Genomic DNA, 18015 nt, shown 5'->3' with positions numbered 1-18015 from the left:
TGTTGTAATACATGTTGAAATATGTTGCTTTTTCAGTATAATGTTTGTGGGGGGAAAAAAGCATGCTTTCTTTTTTCCTGTTTGTATTTCAGCACCACCACCTCCACCACCATCAAGGGGAGGGCCGCCCCCTCCTCCCCCGCCTCCACATAGCTCGGGCCCTCCTCCCCCTCCTGCCAGGGGAAGAGGGGCTCCTCCTCCACCACCTTCAAGAGCTCCCACAGCTGCACCGCCACCACCGCCTCCATCCAGGCCAGGTGTAGGAGCCCCTCCACCACCGCCAAACAGGATGTACCCTCCTCCACTTCCAGCTCTTCCCTCCTCAGCACCTTCAGGGCCTCCACCACCACCTCCACCTCTGTCAGTGAGCGGGTCAGTGGCACCACCACCTCCGCCGCCACCTCCGCCTCCACCAGGGCCACCACCTCCCCCTGGCCTCCCTTCTGATGGTGACCACCAAGTTCCAACTCCTGCAGGAAGCAAAGCAGCTCTTTTAGATCAAATTAGAGAGGGTGCTCAGCTAAAAAAAGTGGAACAGAACAGTCGGCCGGTGTCCTGCTCTGGAAGGGATGCACTTTTAGACCAGATACGACAGGGTATTCAACTGAAATCTGTAAGTAATCCATTCTTTTCAATCTAGACTACCTATCTTCATGGAATTTTAAAGTATTATAAGATGTCTTTGGAAAGAAATATTTTTTTTACTTTTTCTCGTGGTATTTTTTTTAACCCAATGAACTTCTGATATTTTTAATACCATAAAACGCACACATTTATACCTTTACCTGTGTAACCTATATTTCTATATCAAAATACCACCTTAGAAAGTTCCCTCATGCCTCTCTCCCTTCTCAAAAAGAATCACTGATCTGATTTCTGTCACCATAGTTTTAGTTTACCTGTTATAGAATTTCAATAAAGAGAATATTGCACTGTGTTCAAAATTCATTGTTCTAGACTTTTAAATAAAATTTAATTGAGAGAAAAATCTTTATTAAACTACACAGAAGTAAAAGTAGCCATATTGAAATGAATCGTAATCATTTTGGTAAAGTCAGACTATTAACTGTATGAAAACTAAACTATATTTTAAAGTTTCTGTGTCAAAAATTTAGATTAGTAGAGAATCAGACTCCACAGAGAATTGAAAGAATTTCTGTGGTGATGGCAGATAATTTTGGATTCTCTGAGTTGGATGAGGTCATCATTTAGCCTTCTTCTAGAGCAGGGCTTCCCTGTTGGCAGTGTGAGAGACTCAGGTTCGACCCCTGGGTCGGGAAGATCCTCTGGAGAAGGAAATGGCAACCCACTCCAGGACCCTTGCCTGGAAAATCCCATGGACAGAGAAGCCTGGTATGCTACAGTCCATGGGGTCGCAAAGAGTCAGACACAACTGAGCGACTTCACTTTCACTTAGAGCAGAGGTTACCAAACTTTTTTCTTTAAAGGACTAGACAGTAAACATTTTAGGCTTGCAAACCCATATAGTATGTTACAACTGCTCAGCTCTGCTGTTACAGCACAGATGCAACAGCCGTACATATACTGTGAAAGCAGCCATAGACAGCACATAAATGAATGGACATGGTTGTGTTCTATAAAGCTGTATTTATGGACACTGAAATTTGAATTTCATATAATTTGTACATATCACAAATATTCTTCTTTCATTTTTGTTTTCTTTCAACCATTTGAAAGTGTAAAAATCATTCTTAGCTTTAAGAAAGTTATACAAAAAGATGAGACAGACTAGATTTGGCCCGTGCAGTAGTTTGCTGACCCCTGACCTAAAGCCTAAGCTACCTAACATTCCTACACTTCCTCCAGGCCTTTAGATGTGGTCTCTCAGTTCTTGGAGGAACACTTTTCTGTAGGACTTCAGACAGAAATGATAGCTTTTTCTATGAAGTAAATGGAACTAAAAGGAGGAGATTTTTAATGGAAAATTATTTTGCAGTAGGTAGAGAATTATAATTTCCTAAATCCTAGAAACTGTCTAGGAGGGAAATGACAGATAGGGAACACAACTAATTGAATGAAGGCATTTAAACATTAGCATAGCACAGATTTAAGAAACTTCTGGTCTTTAAAGTGTGTTTAGATCTTTTCTTAACATGTATCCAGAATGATACTTAGATCAGCCTCTGAACAATCAACTTCCCTCTTCCCATTTATTTCTGACTAAAGGTTTCTCAGGAACTGAATAGTTGTTAGCGGGCAGAATTATTGTCAAAATGACCACAGCCCAGATGAAGAGCAGATTTTAATGGGGCCGTCCGTACCCTTTAGAATTTCAGGTACATAAGTTGACCCTTGGACACGGGAGTTATGTGTACAAGCCCCTGGAGCAGTCAGATGTGTGTATAACTTTTGACTCCCCCAAAACTTAATTACTAATGGCCTGTTGTTATCTGGAAGCCTTACAATAACATAAAAATGAACATGTTTTATATGTTTTATATATATATTATACTATATGCTATATTCTTAAAGTAAGCTAGAGAAGAGAAATGTTAAGAAAATCATAAGGAAGAGAAAACACATTTACAGTACTGAATTGGATTTATTGATACTATAACTTTACATCATCTGCTCACAAGATGAATAGTCTGTTAGTACCTACGTCAGTATTGGTCAATATTCTTTTTTTATATATATATATATTCTTATATAATGCTAGATGTTATATGTAATACACTAGACATTGAAAATGAAAATATGATAAATTTATAGTTATTTACAGGTATAACAATTTATATGTTGATAATGATTGCTTTATGGTAGCCTAGTATATTCAGTATTATTGCTTCACAGTAGCTGACCTACATACTAATGAATGAATCATTATAAAATTTTTATGGCATATATTATTACAGTCATATTCTTAATACTGTATTGGAAACATTGTTTTTTTGTTGTTGTTTTTTTTTTCAAAACCACTTACCTGTGATGATGGACAGCTACACGGTTTCTCCAGTTACGAGAGAGGCATACTGTATGGTGATATAATATGGTGTAATCTTGTACACTGTGTCCTACATGATGAATACTTAGGCAATGTTGATATGAAAATATTTCATACAGTTCTCACCATGTAGTTATTAGATTTTCACAAAAAGGCACACTTACACAACAGATAAGTTTATTTTATTAACTGTATGGCATGATCAGTTCAGTTCAGTCACTCAGTCCAACTCTTTGCGGCCCCATGGAGTGCAGCACGCCAGGTTTCCTGTCCATCACCAACTCCCGGAGCTTGCTCAACTCATGTCCATCGAGTTGGTGATGCCATCCAACCATCTCATCCTCTGTCATCCCCTTCTCCTCCTGTCTTCAGTCTTTCCCAGCATCAGATCTTTTCCAATGAGTATCAGGTGGTCAAAATATTGAAGTTTCAGCTTCAACATCAGTCTTTCCAATGAATATTCAGGACTGATTTCCTTTAGGATTGATTGGTTTGATCTCCTTGCTGTCCAAGGGACTCATAGTAGTCTTCCCCAACACCACGGTTCAGAAGCATCAGTTCTTGTGCGCTCAGCTTTCTTTATAGTCCAACTCTCACATCCATACATGACTACTGGAAAAACCATAGCTTTGACTAGACGGACCTTTGTTGACAAAGTAATGTCTCTGCTTTTTAATGTGCTGTCTAAGTTGGTCATAGCTTTTCTTCCAAGGAGCAGACATTAATTTCGTAGCTGCAGTGATTTTGGAGCCCCCCCCCAAAATAAAATCTGTCACTGTTTCCATTGTTTCCACATCAATTTGCCACGAAGTGATGGAACCAGATGCCATGATCTTTATTTTTTGAATGTTGAGTTTTAAGCCAACTTTTCACTCTGCTCTTTGACTTTCATCAAGAGGCTTTTTAGTTCCTCTTGACTTTCTGCTATAAGGGTGGTGTCATTTGCATATCTGAGGTTATTGATATTTCTCCTGGCAGTCTTGATTCCAGCTTGTGCTTCATCCAGCTCTGCATTTTGGATGATGTACACTACATATAAGTTAAATAAGTAAGGTGACAATGTACAGCTTTGACATACTCCTTTCCCAGTTTGCAGCCAGTCTGTTGTTCCATGTCTGGTTTTAACAGTTGCTTCTTGACCTGCATACAGATTTCTGAGGAGGCAGGTCAGGTGATCTGGTACTTTCATCTCTTTAAGAATTTTCACAGTTTGTTGTTATCCACACAGTCAGTGGCTTTGGCGTAGTCAATAAAGCAGAAGTAGATGTTTTTCTGGAACTCTCTTGCTTTTTCGATGATCCAATGGATGTTGGCAATTTGATATCTGGTTCCTCTGCATTTTCTAAATCCAACTTGAACATCTGGAAGTTCATGGTTCACGTACTGTTGAAGTCTAGCTTTGAGAATTTTGAGCATTACTTTGCTACTGTGTGAGATGAGTGCAATTGTGTGGTAGTTTGAGCATTCTTTGGCATTGCCTCTGTTTAGGACTGGAATGAAAACTGATCTTTTCCAGTCCTGTGGCCACTGCTGAGTTTTCCAAATTTGTTGGCATATTGAGTGCAGTACTTTCACAGCATCATCTTTTAGGATTTGAAATAAGTCAACTGGAATTCCATCACCCCCACTAGCTTCTTTCGTAGTGATGCTTCCTAAGGCCCACTTGACTTTGCATTCCAGAATGTCTGGCTCTAGGTGAGTGATCACACCATTGTGGTTATCTGGGTCATTAAGATCTTTTTTGTATAGTTCTGTGTATTCTTGCCACCTCTTCGTAATATCTTCTGCTTCTGTTAGGTCCATACCATTTCTGTCCTTGATTGTGCCCATCTTTGCATGAAAAGCTCCCTTGGTATCTCTCGTTTTCTTGAAGAGATCTCTAGTCTTTCCCATTCTGTTGTTTTCTCTATTTCTTTGCATTGATCACTGAGGAAGGCTTTCTTATCTCTCCTTGCTATTCTTTGGAACTCTGCATGATGATGGCATGATGATTACTTCTACCGCTTAAGTGAAAGTGGATCATCACAAAGGTCTTCATCATTGTTGTCTTCACACTGAGTAGGCTGAGGAGGAGGAGTAGGAAAAGAAGGGGTTGGTCTCCTACACCTAACTGCAGTGATAGCTTCATGAATTTCTTGTTCTTTTTTCATTATGACCTTAATGCTGGATTCATTTATCCTTAATTGGTGGGCAGCTGCAAACCTCATTCTATAGAACATATCACACAATTCAGCTTTTTCTTGTAATGTCATGACTTTTCTCCCCTTCTTTGGAGTACTTCCAGCATCACCAGTGGCACTTGTCCCACGGTTTTATTCAAGGATTGCAGTATTGCACTCAATCCAATGAAAAATACACGAGAACTGCAAGAGATCACTTTTTACTGCGATACACAATTTACTGGGGAGACAAAGTGCTCACACTAGTAGAATCACAAGGAGTTTCAAGTAGATACTCATGCTTGGCTCACTGAATTAGCGACAGAAGGTATCTGCAAAATTAGGGCAATAGTACAGTGTGCACTGCAATTAATCTTATGCAGTTATAATTTAAAACTGCATCTTTACATTTATTTACATTTCTGTTAACAGGGAATGATGCCATGTATGTAGGATTTCCCAAAGTCTCTGTGTGTGCATAAGCTTTAATAAATTCTAACTTCTTACAATAGATTTGTATATACTTTATGGTAGTAAATGGTAAAGTAGACCTGTATCTACATATGTTTTATGCATTCATGACATGTCTAACTTTTTCTTTTCATGAATTTGGGCAATGGGGTTCATCTATTAAGTTTTTTCAGATGTAGAAGATCTTTAAAAAATGTCCCAATACATTTATTGAAAAAAATCTGCATATTAGTGGACCCATGCAATTCAAACTCATGTTATTCAAGGGTAGCTATGTGTATGTGTGTAATTATTTAGTATAGCTGTGCTATTTCATTTTTAATTATACCAATAACATACTTTTCTGTGGATACTATCAGGGACAAAATTAACAAAATGAGTATTTTGTATAAATGACTACTTATTTTAATCAAAGTGCACAGAGAGCAGTACTTTCTAAATTGTATTTTTTTCCCCTTAGTTTCTACAGATTTCCTATAGTCTCTTTTTTAATGGGGCTTCCCTTGTGGCTTAGCTGGTAAAGAATTCCACTTGCAATGCAGAAGACCTGGGTTTGATCTCTGGGTTGGGAAGATCCCCTGGAGAAGGAGAAGGCTACCCACTCCAGTATTCTGGCCTGGAGAATTCCATGACTGTACAGTCCATGGGGTTGGAAAGAGTCGGGAGTGTTGAAATCAGGGATTATTTTATATAGAAATTCGATTTTAATAAAATCCTTTTTTTTCTGTTTTAATGAGACCCTTTACTGATAGGGTTTAAAAAAAAAAAAAAAAACTTTTTATTTTGTACTGGGGTATAGTCGATTAACACAATGTTACAGTAGTTTCAGATGAACAACAAAGGGACTCAGCCATGCTTATACATGTATCCATTCTCCCCCAAGCCCCACTCCCATCCAAGCTGACACATAACATTGAGCAGTTACATGTGCTGTACAGTAGGTCTTTGTTGGTTATGCATTTTAAATATAGCAGTGTGTACATGACCTTCCCAAAGTCCCTAACCGTCACGTTCCCTGGCATCCATAAGTTCATTTTCTAAGTCTGTGAGTCTCTTTAATGAGACCCTTTAATATTGATTTTTTTCCCCCAAATGTAGTTTGTATTAGATAAAGTAAATAGTACTTTAGTTGGGGAAAGTTAGTTGCCTTGTGAGGTACATTTTGAAGGCTACCCATCTGATCTCCTTAAAGAGAAGTTTCACATACATGAGAAGGAAGGTTAATTTTGAATTACAGTATATATATTGTCTATTATACATATTTAGAATATGTATGTATACATATGTGTACATATTTATACATTATATCTATGCTATGCTAAGTCACTTCAGTCGTGTCCGACTCTGCGACCCCATAGACAGCAGCCCACCAGGCTCCCCCATCCCTGGGATTCTCCATGCAAGAACACTGGAGTGGGTTGCCATTTCCTTCTCCAGTGCATGAAAGTGAAAAGTGAAAGTGAAGTCGCTCAGTCGTGTCCGACTCTTAGCCACCCCATGGAGTGCAGCCTAATAGGCTCCTCCGTCCATGGGATTTTCGAAGCAAGAGGACTGGAGTGGGGTGCCATTGTCTTCTAAGTTATACTTTATAACTTTATATTAAATATAATATTTAAAATTATAAAGCTTATTAGCAAAGTTGAATTTTTCAGGAAAATATAAGTCTCTTTAAATGCTCTTAGATATCTTGAAATGTGCTTCTCACCTTGTAGTTCTCGGAATCTAAATATGTCCTCAGTTTTATAAAATACCCTTTGATAACTGTTTTAAAGTTTCTTATCAGCCCAGGTTTTGTATATTAGAATAAACAGAAGTAACTCAACTTCAAGGGCAAGTAGCAAAAAGTTTGATTTTTAATCTAAATTTGGAAATCTGTTGATGGCCTATACATTAAAAATGGAAAATATATCTTGCATAAGTCTTCTAAAGCAGCAATTTTGTTTTGTTTTTTTTTGTTTTTTCTTAATTCATTTAATCCTATCCTGGGCTTGATTGTTTGCTTTTTTGGTTTTATTTTGTTTTAAAATAATGAAGTGATTGTAAGAGAGAAAGATTTTCTGGAGAGAGAGACTTTTTGATAAGGATGTATTACTCAGTTTTGCTGACTTTCCTTTCCAAGGTAACTGATGCCCCAGAGTCTACACCACCAGCACCTGCACCCACTTCAGGAATTGTAGGTGCATTAATGGAAGTGATGCAGAAGAGGAGCAAAGCCATTCATTCTTCAGGTATATTTGCATGTGTATACGTATAGTTAATAAATTTGAATATTTGAAGTTCTGTTTCTCTTTTTGTTCTATGACAGTCTTTTCTAGATTTTCTTCCTGCTACTGAATAACTTATTGATATAGGTTCTCAGACTTATTTTAAGATGTTGTCACTGTGACTAGTCTGTTTGAAGCTTAATGGAGGCCATGTCATAACCATAAATTGGAAGAACAATTTTGGCAAAAATGGCAGTTTTGTTTCCCAAACTAGAAGTATTAATAGAATGCCTAGCAAACAACTTCTTAAAAAAGACTTGACATTCCTGTATCTCATTCCTGAGACATTCTTGTAACTTAAGGTAAATTTAGGTTTCCCTGATTTGTAAGAATTGGGACTGAGAAATGAGATAAATTGTATTGTTTCTGGGGTTTGCTAAAGAACCCTAGTTTTTTGTTTTCTCTTTTTTGTTTTTTCCCAAAACATTATTTGAATAAAATAGTTTGTACTTGTGGTTATTAAACATATGCACACCACCATTAAATGAGTATCATTTTTGAAAGAGAGAAAGAATATGGGTTTTGCTACGGTAATGGTGGAGATTTACTGAAGAACATGATGTATTAGATGCAGATCTTTGTTCTTATTAAATCTATTATTTATTCTCTGTGGTGGACCTCATTTCTCCAGATTGTTACATGGAGAGAATTCATAAATCAGATGATTGATATGAATAGCAAATTATTATGCAAATAACCAGAAGGTTGCTGAGCACATAGTAGGTGCTCAGTAAATGTTGTTTTCTTTGTTTATTTCCCCTTAAGGATGTGGATGTCTATGATCCTTTAGCAACATTTGTTTTCCTTAAATAGGCATTTTTATTTCTATACTGTGCTAAAAAGATAGAATAGGCTAATTCAGTCCACAAGTATTCATTGTGAGATAATAAGAAAAAAAGAAAAATCCCTGCCTTTATGGAGCATGCATTCCAGTGAGAAAGAGAGAGATAATAAATAAAACAAATTCGAAAATATGTACTTTAAATAGTGATATGTACTAAGGAAAGAAAGTAAGCAGAAAAAGACTAACAGACTGTGAGAGAGAATTTCATTTATCATAGGATAATGAGGCTTACCTAAGATATCATTTGAGAAAAGACTCAAAGGAGTTCAGGGAGTAAACCATGTAGAAAACAGGAAAATATGCACAGCCAATACAAACTCCCTGAGGTTGAGGAACAGTGCCAAGGTCAGTAGGGGTGGAACAAGAAGAAGAATAAGGAAGAAAGAGAAAGAAGAATAAGGAAGAAAAAAATAAGAAAGTAGTATGCGAGGTGGCAGGAAGCCGAGAGTAAGGCTTTGGAGGCCATGACTGTGGTGGGCGGCCACTGGAAGGTTCTTAGCAGAGTAATGATTGGCAGTGATCCGAGCAGGATATGATGCAGCTTTGAACCAGATTGGTAGCTCCTGAGAAGTGGTTGGATACTAGTTATACTTTGAATGTGGATAACATTGGGTTTGTTGATGGATTGAAAACAAAATTTGGGAAAAAAGGAGTGATGGATGAGTCTGAGGTTTTTGACCTGAGCAACTCAAAGAGTGAAGTTTTCATTAATAGAATGGAGAAAGATTTAGGAGGACCAAGTTTGAAAGGAAAGATAGGAATTTGATTCTGTACATATTAAATTTGGGATACTTACTAAAAATTTAAAAGTATATGTTGAGTAGGCATTTGGTTATGAGTCAAATTCAGGGGAGAGATGTGAACTGTTAATATAATTCTGCATGTAATTAAGTACACGGTATTTAAAGGTACAGAACTGGATGAGATCATCAAAGAAGTGGGTATAAACAGAGAAGAGAAAGTCTAGTAGAGTTTGGAGGACTGGCGAATGTGGTATCTTAGAAGTCAGGGGAAGAAGTTTGAAGGAGGGCAGGGTGATCATCTGGGTTAGATGGGTGTGATGGGTCACAAAACTGAAAACAGAGAATTGAGCTTTAGCTTTAGGAGAAGGGAAAGGCTACCCACTGCAGTTCTGACCTGGAGAATTCCATGGACTGTATAGTCCATGGGATCACAAAGAGTCAGACACGACTGAACGACTTTCATGTTCAAGTTCACTTTTAGTGATAGTAGGTCCTTGGTGACTGGGAAAGAGCAGTGCCAGTGGGTTCAAGAGAGAATCAGGGTAGAAAAGGAGATTGGGTATTGGGGTGCCTACTCTGTTTCCTCTATGGCTTAGTGCTGATGCGGTTCCTACCTGTCACTGGAATTATAACTGAAGTCAGCTAAACAACGTGCAAGTATATTTTTTTTTTGCAGCTTTTCTTGTGATATGTGTGTTGATTCATAGAAAATGAAGTTTTAGTTGCCCAGTCTGATTCTTTGCAACCCCATGGACTGTAAACCACCAGGCTCCTCCCTGCATGGAATTCTCCAGGAAAGAATAGTGGAATGGGTAACCATTTTCTTCTCCAGGGGAGCTTCCCAACCCAGGGATTGAACCGGGTCTCCTGCATTGTGGGCAGATTCTTTACCATCTGAGCCACCAGAGAAGCCCTGTTGATTCAGTGAGATCAACTCGTGATTTTACACATAAGGAAGCACAGGTTGAAACTGGTTCCATAGAGATTAAGGAACTAGAATCCAAGTCTTCTTACTCCTAATCTTCAGCTCACAATCAAATACTCTTTAAATGTATTTTATTGATTCATTTTAAACCATTTTAGTAACTGGATTCCTCCAGGTTGTATTTTAGAAGTTGAATAGCAAGAATTATGTTGTGTCATTTTATTTATGTGTATGTTTTAATTGTCTTACTGATTCTCTTCTAGACGAAGATGAGGATGAAGATGATGATGAAGATTTTGAGGATGATGATGAATGGGAAGACTGATCTATATATTATATATATATATTTTTAAGGTGAAATACTAAACACTACTTTCTGTCTATGGATTCTGTAAAATTATCATGTAAATGTTCTACCAATTTGCTGTATATTTTTGTTGCCTTTTTGCTTTTTTTTTATTAATCTGTGCAATACCTCATTTAATCTGTAAGGGTTTGTCATAATCCTCTGCAAAGCTACTCCCTGTGACTGTGTGCACGTTTACACCAGGATGCTCACTTGATTTGTGAGTGTTTTTCATTCCATCAACAAGGGAGTTTAAATATTATATGTGAGACTGACAAAAACCTTAATGTAATTTAGTTATAATGCCAGAAGGAAAACACTATTTTCATACCCTACTTTTTCTGTACCTAAATTTTCTTATTAAAATCTAGTATAGCACTACATTCTTTTTTAAGTGATGCAAACCTTAGTTTATTTAGCCCCTTCTTTTTGAACACATGCCACATGAATGTTGAAACTGATACATTGCACAGTTCTCTAGACTTCACTACACTGATGCAAGTTCTCAAATTTTAGCAATATGCTCTACGTAAAATCACTACAGAGATGCTAGTTGGGAAAATGAGTAACACATCTCTTACAGCAGTATTGCCTGTTGTTGTACAGATCTGGTATTTGGAGGCTGGAATCATAAGGAGCCCTTGCATCCCTAATACTTGACTGAGGTTATTTTTGTGTTATAGCAAATGTGGCAGGCTCTTTTTGGCAAAAATTTTTAAAAAGTATTTTTGGTATTATTCTGAAAGAAAAGATGTTAAAGTTTAGGGGATCTTAGATATAATTCCATACTACATGAACTGAAGGAGGCTATACATTGTGGTGTTTGATTAATTTACTATAAAAAATTCAGAACATAAAAATGAGGTAGGATTAAGTATTTTTATTTTGCAGTCTGTATGGATTGAGATAATTCAGAAATACCAACCATAGAAATCTTACCTAGTTGGCTAAGGTATACCCTGTAATAGTGAAACTATAATATGCTGGGTGTTTTTTTTTAAATTTTGATAATTTCTCAAGGTTTTTGTCAAATGTCAGGTGAAGGGTTACCTTTTTCTTAAAAGATTGATGGTCCCAATGTCAAATTTCTTGAAACACAAAACCCAATGATAGATTTTTAAGAAGCAAAAATAAAACTTTACAACCTGCATATCTGTTATATATGCTACATGATGTGTTAAAATTAGGGTTTCCTTGCCTCTCTACAGTACACTAGTCTGCCTAAGGGTGATTGTTTCATATATATAGCATTAATTATCATACCTGCCTACTTTAAATTTTAGGTAGAAAAATGATCTGATTTAAATAAATACAGACACCTATTTTTCTCACATTGAGTCATATACAGAATGTAGTTCCAAATGTATTTCATTACTATAGTCACAATATCTGACTAAAAATTAAGCTCTCTATAATTGTACCGACCAAAATCTAGTTATTGGCATGATCTTGACAGGCTGGACCTGCAAGATGTGGCTTGAATTTTAACCAGTTATCACATAATCTCTAGTGATCATGCATCTAGTTATCATGAGAAATAATTTAAAAGGTTTTGTTGCTGAAAGCAGTAAGTGGTGCAGTACAATAGTTAAGTTATTCAGAGACTGTTACCTACCTTGCAGGAATAATTTAAGCTCATGGGAAAGATTCTAGACTTTTTGTTTCTTGCAAAAAAAACAGTGCCCTCTGCTGCTAAAAACCTTTTTCTGCTTACTTTTTTTTTTTTTATTGTGGCTTAATTTCTGTGGGTCTGGTGTGGATGAGGCTGGACAACAACAACCAATAAAATTAGGAATTTGTGCAAATGGTAAATAGAACGTTTTAATTATTTTAAATAATATTGATCATTTTCCTTTTTGTTTCTTTTAGACATTATATAAATTTTTTGCAATATCTTGGAAATGTCTTTAATGCCAATTTAAGATATCTGTTCACTTTGGGGCAAGGAATGCAGGGTTTTCTAGCTAACTTCGTTATGATAAAGATTTATCAGGAGCTGCTCTGAGCAGAGGATATCAAATCTTCGAATTGGAAACACAATTCTAAACATGTGAGATGGGTATAAAATTTGCCAATGGTAATTGAGTTTATTCTTTCTTCTTAAAGGACAAAAAAAAAAGACTTTTGTTGTTGCACAAAGTCTAAATTAATATTGGTTGAAACACAGCAGCTGTGGGATTCAGTCCAGGCATGAAGACTAAATCCACTGTAGATGTAAAGGTTGCATGTTTTCAGTCCTCCACCGCCTCGCACCGTGGACAGCACTATACCTGTGCATCGTCTGAGAGCTTCCCACATGCACTCCAGCTAAATGATTGTCTGGTAGCCTTCGCGTTTAACAAACTAGCATGAGGCTTTTTATATCTAAATGCTACGTGATAGACAATTTCAGCTAGCCACATATTGTATGTATGAGATTCATAAAGACTTTCAATCATTCATTTCCATTTATCAACTGAAATTTTGTTTAGTATGTGAATTTTTTTTTTTTTTTTTTTGAAATGTATAGTGAATAGGATGTTGCACTGGTGGCAATTCATCATGGAGCATAATAAAATTAATTTGACCCAAATAGTATAAAATAGTTTGTTTTCATTTGTTTATTGTTAAGAGATTAAAATGGGTAAAAAAAAAAATTTCAAACTGTTTAATAATGGATTCACAGCAGTGAATGGAAATGGTTGAAGTTTTCAGCCAACTGCATGCCCTGAAAGTCGGAGTGTGCCATTAAATAAACTTGGTGAGCAAAAGAATGTTACACCCTGTTCTGCCGGGAAACGTGACAGCTGCTCAGCTGTTCCTCCAGGAGCCACTGCTGTGGTATACAGAGTGTTCACATTGCAAGGTCACATTGGAACTTGGGCACACCGAAAATGTTGTGCTTTCCTAAATCAGAGTGATAGTGGAGTTTACTGGTAGTTTCAGTAAAAGCCAAATACAGTAGTTCATGTGGAAGGAACTTAAAGAGCTTTGCTATCAAAGGTGGTGCTTACTTTTAAACAGGAAATTCAGTTTTTGATAAGTAGAATTTTCCGTTCTACTGACCCTGGCACAAGTGGGTGTCTGAAGATTAAGCTGAGTTGTGGAATCTGTTGTGTAGGATGCTGCAAAATGCCTTCTAAAAGCATTGGTCACATTTAAACATTTTCCATAATGATATGTCCTTTTACAAATTTGTTTCTATTGTACAAATGTGAACCCTTAAGAATGTGTTAACCACACTTTTAAAAAGTTTTTTAAAGAGAGAGGTGCCTTAGAATTGCTTTTGTCATATTATATTTATCTATTCAATGAAGAAATTCCTGAAATTACTTACTCTGCTTTAGAAATGGAATTCTTAAAGGAGAACTATAGGGAAAAGGCCTATTACAGTACAATGGAAAATTCTTGATGAACATTTTACTTAGCACACTTACCTTATTGACACTGTCACATCATACCTCCAAAACAGCATACTTTTTGTAATCTCTTGTTCTTTTATTCTTAGATTTTTTTCCTTTAAGTGTGCTTTTTAGTGAAGCCACTAGAAAAAGGCATAATAACCTGGCTCTTACTAATATGATGGGGAACTTACTTTGCAGTTAATGTTAAGACTGTATCTTTTGTATGTGCTGCATGGCATCTTCCTTTGCCATGAGGGGAACCCATTGAAAATTTTGGCTTTATAAAACAAATCTGGATAAATCAACAACAGCTTAAACTTTTTTTTTTTTTTTTTTAATTTATACCAGTGATCAGGCTTGCCTGATGGCTCAGATGGTAAAGAATCTCCCTGCAATACAGGAGACCCGTGTTCAATCCCTGGATTGGGAAGATTGCCAGAGAGGGAAATGGCAACCCACTCCAATATTCTTGCCTGAAGAATTTCATGGACAGAGGAGCTTGGCAGGCTACAGTCCATGGAGTTGCAAAGAGTTGGACACAACTGAGTGACTAGCACTCACTCAACTCACTAAAAAAGAAATGTTAATTTGCACCAGTGATCAATCTACTGATACATATATAGTATTACATTTTACACAAGTCCAGTGTAAATCTAAACCAGCCATGTGTACCACTGTCAAGATCAGTCAAGATATGAATAACAATTACTTTGAGTAAAATATAACAGTAGCTTATAGGTGGTTTCTAGCTTAGGTGTTTGTATATTGGGGCATTTCTGATAAATTTGAAGTACTCTTAATTTTTTAACAACTGCAAAATTTTCTTATCCTTAGTAAGGATCTTTTAAAAATTTGTTAAGAACTACAGTTATAGCAGTATCAAATTGCATTATGGAAATTGAAGTTCCATGTGTCATATTGGCATTTTTTAATCTTGAATTTGGTTGCCATGTCTTGACCTAAATTCAGTCTTATCATAGTTCTTGCTAGATGTTTGAGGATTTTCATCAAGGCCAGCATCAATATCTTCCTTATTTAAACTGATTATTAAAATTAAATATATGATGGGCATTAAAATATAACAATAGTCTCTGATCCTGTCCTTCCTTAAATCTAAAATACTTACGTCACAACTGAAAAACAGTTGGGAGACCATCGAAGTTATATCAAGCATATACTCATATCCTGGATGAGAGCGTGTCTGGGGTAGTTGAGGGACTTGCTTGAGGCCCATTAGAGCCAAATATTAATAGTAGAAGCCAGATCTGACTACTAAATCAGCTGCTCTTTCCCATATACCATGATACTGTTTTATTCTTGTTTTCACTGTTTTTCTTAAGTTGTGGATAAATTGCAGATTTACTTTGTTTCTGCAAGATTTACGGCTACAAATTTCACCCTTTCTCACATGTCAACTGGGTGTTGATAAAAGCCTCTAGCATCCTGTTCCCATCTTTGCCTAGTAAAGCAGGCTGGCTTTGACGAGACAGCCTGATTCTGAAGCATGTGATGGTATCTTGGCTCAGTGATGGCAGTCACCCTACATTGTCCAAGCATTCAGTCAGCACAGGACACTTCTGTCAGTACTGAGTGGAAAACAAATTGAGGTTTTTATTCTACATCCAAATTCTTTTCATTAGTTCCTTGTAAATGGGCATTGCCTTTATTTAAACATAAGTATTTTGTAAACCCTTATGGTCAATGGCCTGACAGAAAATTACTGAGAATGTATTAATCTTTCTGCCTAATTATCAGCCAACAGCTGTACTGTCAATTTATAGACCAGGAGTTCTTCCAAGGAGCACAAGGACAAACTGGACACTTGAAATCCAACTTTTTGCTTCTCTTACTGTTGAGACAGGAGAATTCTAACTAGGTTGCATGTACTTCACCTTTGCTGTAAAAGGGACAGGAAAATAAAATATATTTAGTATTTGTGGTGTTGAAAGAAATTAAGTGAAAGGAAAAGACATTATCACGTCCAGTTAACGTTAGGGAAATCAACAAAGCCATTCATAACGTCTCAATTCTGTAGTTGTCTATTTGACAACTTGGGTCCTTAAATCAGCTTCCAGGCCTAAAAAGAAACCTTCTTCTTTTTTTAAATGAGTGGGAGTCTAAGGAGGCTGAGCATAGAAAAGAATTTTGTGTGTGTTTGTCTACACAGAATTTGTGTCTCCAGCCATTGTTTTTAAAACTGGGATTGGGAGAAAACTCAGCAAGTAAAATTAAGTGGGTTCGAATCTCCATTTTGAAGGATAATGACTAGTTAGGGAAAAACTGATGCAATAGAATATTTGGGTTCTGTTTGTTTATTGAGCAAGGATGTAAGTGTAGAAGGGCCAACTTCTTAGTTGTGTATTCAACTAAGGCTCAATATAGTCCATTCAGATAGAAAATTTTTAACTTCCTTAAAAACACTGCCAAACTTTGCTGTGGGTATTTGCTGAAGGTTGTGATATAGATAACATTAATAGTTCAGTAATTATGAGAGTCTAATAAACCTCATCCTAAAACTAACTACTTTCCAAGCCACCTCTAAATGATCTATTGTTATAGTCTTGTTTTCATGCATGATGCCTCCAGGTCCCATAGAGCATGATTATAAGGTCCTGCTGCCTCAAGATGTTTAGAAAGTTCAGGTGGATTGTGAGCCAGTTGAATGCTTTAAAATCTCTACTAGGGCCTCACAGTTTAACATGCCTGGGACAGCCTGACATGGTTCATGCCAGTTAAACGACAAACAAAGAGAAATTCTATATACAACCTGAGCCCTGTCAGCATCCTTTTTACTTGACATTTTCATTGCTTTGATTTCTAGAACCCAGAAGAACAAAAACTTGTTGACAGGAGTCACTGCAGTCAGCCCTCTGTTTCTGTGGGGTTTGCATCAAAAGATGAAGGGCTAATTGTATTCCCTGTACTGAACCATATTATTTTTTATTTTTTAATTTTTTATTTAAATTTTTAAAAATTGTATTTTTTTTAATTTAATTTTTTATGCCACACCATGCAACTTGTGTGATTTTAGTTCCTCAGCCAGGGATAATGGGAATGAGAATGTAGAGTCTGAACAACTGAACCACCATTTTATATAAGGGACTTCAGCAGACTTGAACTTTGGTATCCATGGAATTCCAAATCCTCTGTGGATACTGAGGGATGACTGTATTTTTCATATGTGTTTCCTCACTTCCCAGCTAACTGAATATTAAACCAATCATTATTCCGTTGGTTATTCCAATAGCCTGCTTGGGAAAAGATGGTAGGGAGATAAAATTATGCATTTGAGTCCTGTTTTGATTCTATAAAACTTATTCTAGTCATTATGTACAGTTCAGTTGCTCAAAATTATGCATTTGAGTCCTGTTTTGATTCTATAAAACTTATTCTAGTCATGATGTACAGTTCAGTTCAGTTGCTCAGTCATGTCCAACTCTTTGTGACCCCATGGACTGCAGCACGCCATGCCCTGTCCATCACTCCCAGAGTTTACTCAAACTCATGTCCATTGAGTCAGTGATGCCATCCAACCATCTCATCCTCTGTCGTCCCTTTCTCCCAGCCTCAATCTTTCCCACCATCAGGGTCTTTTCAAACTTCACCTCAGGTGGCCAAAGTATTGGAGTTTCAGCTTTAGCATCAGTCCTTCCAATGAATATTCAGGACTGATTTCCTTTAGGATGGACTGGTTGGATCTACTTGCATCCAAAGAACTCTCAAGAGTGTTCAACACCACAGTTCAGAAGCATCAATTCTTCGGCGCTCAGCCTTCTTTATAGTCCAACTCTCACATCCATACATGACTACTAGAAAAACCATAGCTTTGACTAGATGGACCTTTGTTGGCAAAGTAGTGTCTCTGCTTTTTAATATGCTGTCTAGGTTGGTCATAACTTTTCTTCCAAGGAGCAA

At 36.9% G+C, this 18015-nt stretch overlaps 1 protein-coding gene across 3 annotated transcripts in view; it reads left to right on the top strand.

Annotated features, from left to right (window-relative positions):
- WASL (WASP like actin nucleation promoting factor) overlaps window positions 1-13289 on the top strand; it is an 81452-nt gene extending 68163 nt beyond the window's left edge. For 2 of the 3 annotated variants that reach the window (XM_070788080.1, XM_019959014.2), the window contains 3 exons: window positions 93-613; window positions 7715-7823; window positions 10635-13289. In XM_070788080.1, coding sequence (XP_070644181.1) covers window positions 93-613; window positions 7715-7823; window positions 10635-10696 — 692 coding nt within the window. In that variant the 3' untranslated portion in view covers window positions 10697-13289. The remainder of the gene's footprint in view (window positions 1-92; window positions 614-7714; window positions 7824-10634) is intronic. The other variant, XM_070788081.1, reaches the window with a different exon arrangement.
- Window positions 13290-18015: the final 4726 nt, after the last annotated feature.

Source organism: Bos indicus, chromosome 4, assembly GCF_029378745.1.
Source record: "Bos indicus isolate NIAB-ARS_2022 breed Sahiwal x Tharparkar chromosome 4, NIAB-ARS_B.indTharparkar_mat_pri_1.0, whole genome shotgun sequence".
Taxonomy (NCBI): domain Eukaryota; kingdom Metazoa; phylum Chordata; class Mammalia; order Artiodactyla; family Bovidae; genus Bos; species Bos indicus.
The sequence above is the reverse complement of the archived record's forward strand: the minus strand, read 5'-3'. Positions and strand labels throughout refer to the sequence as shown.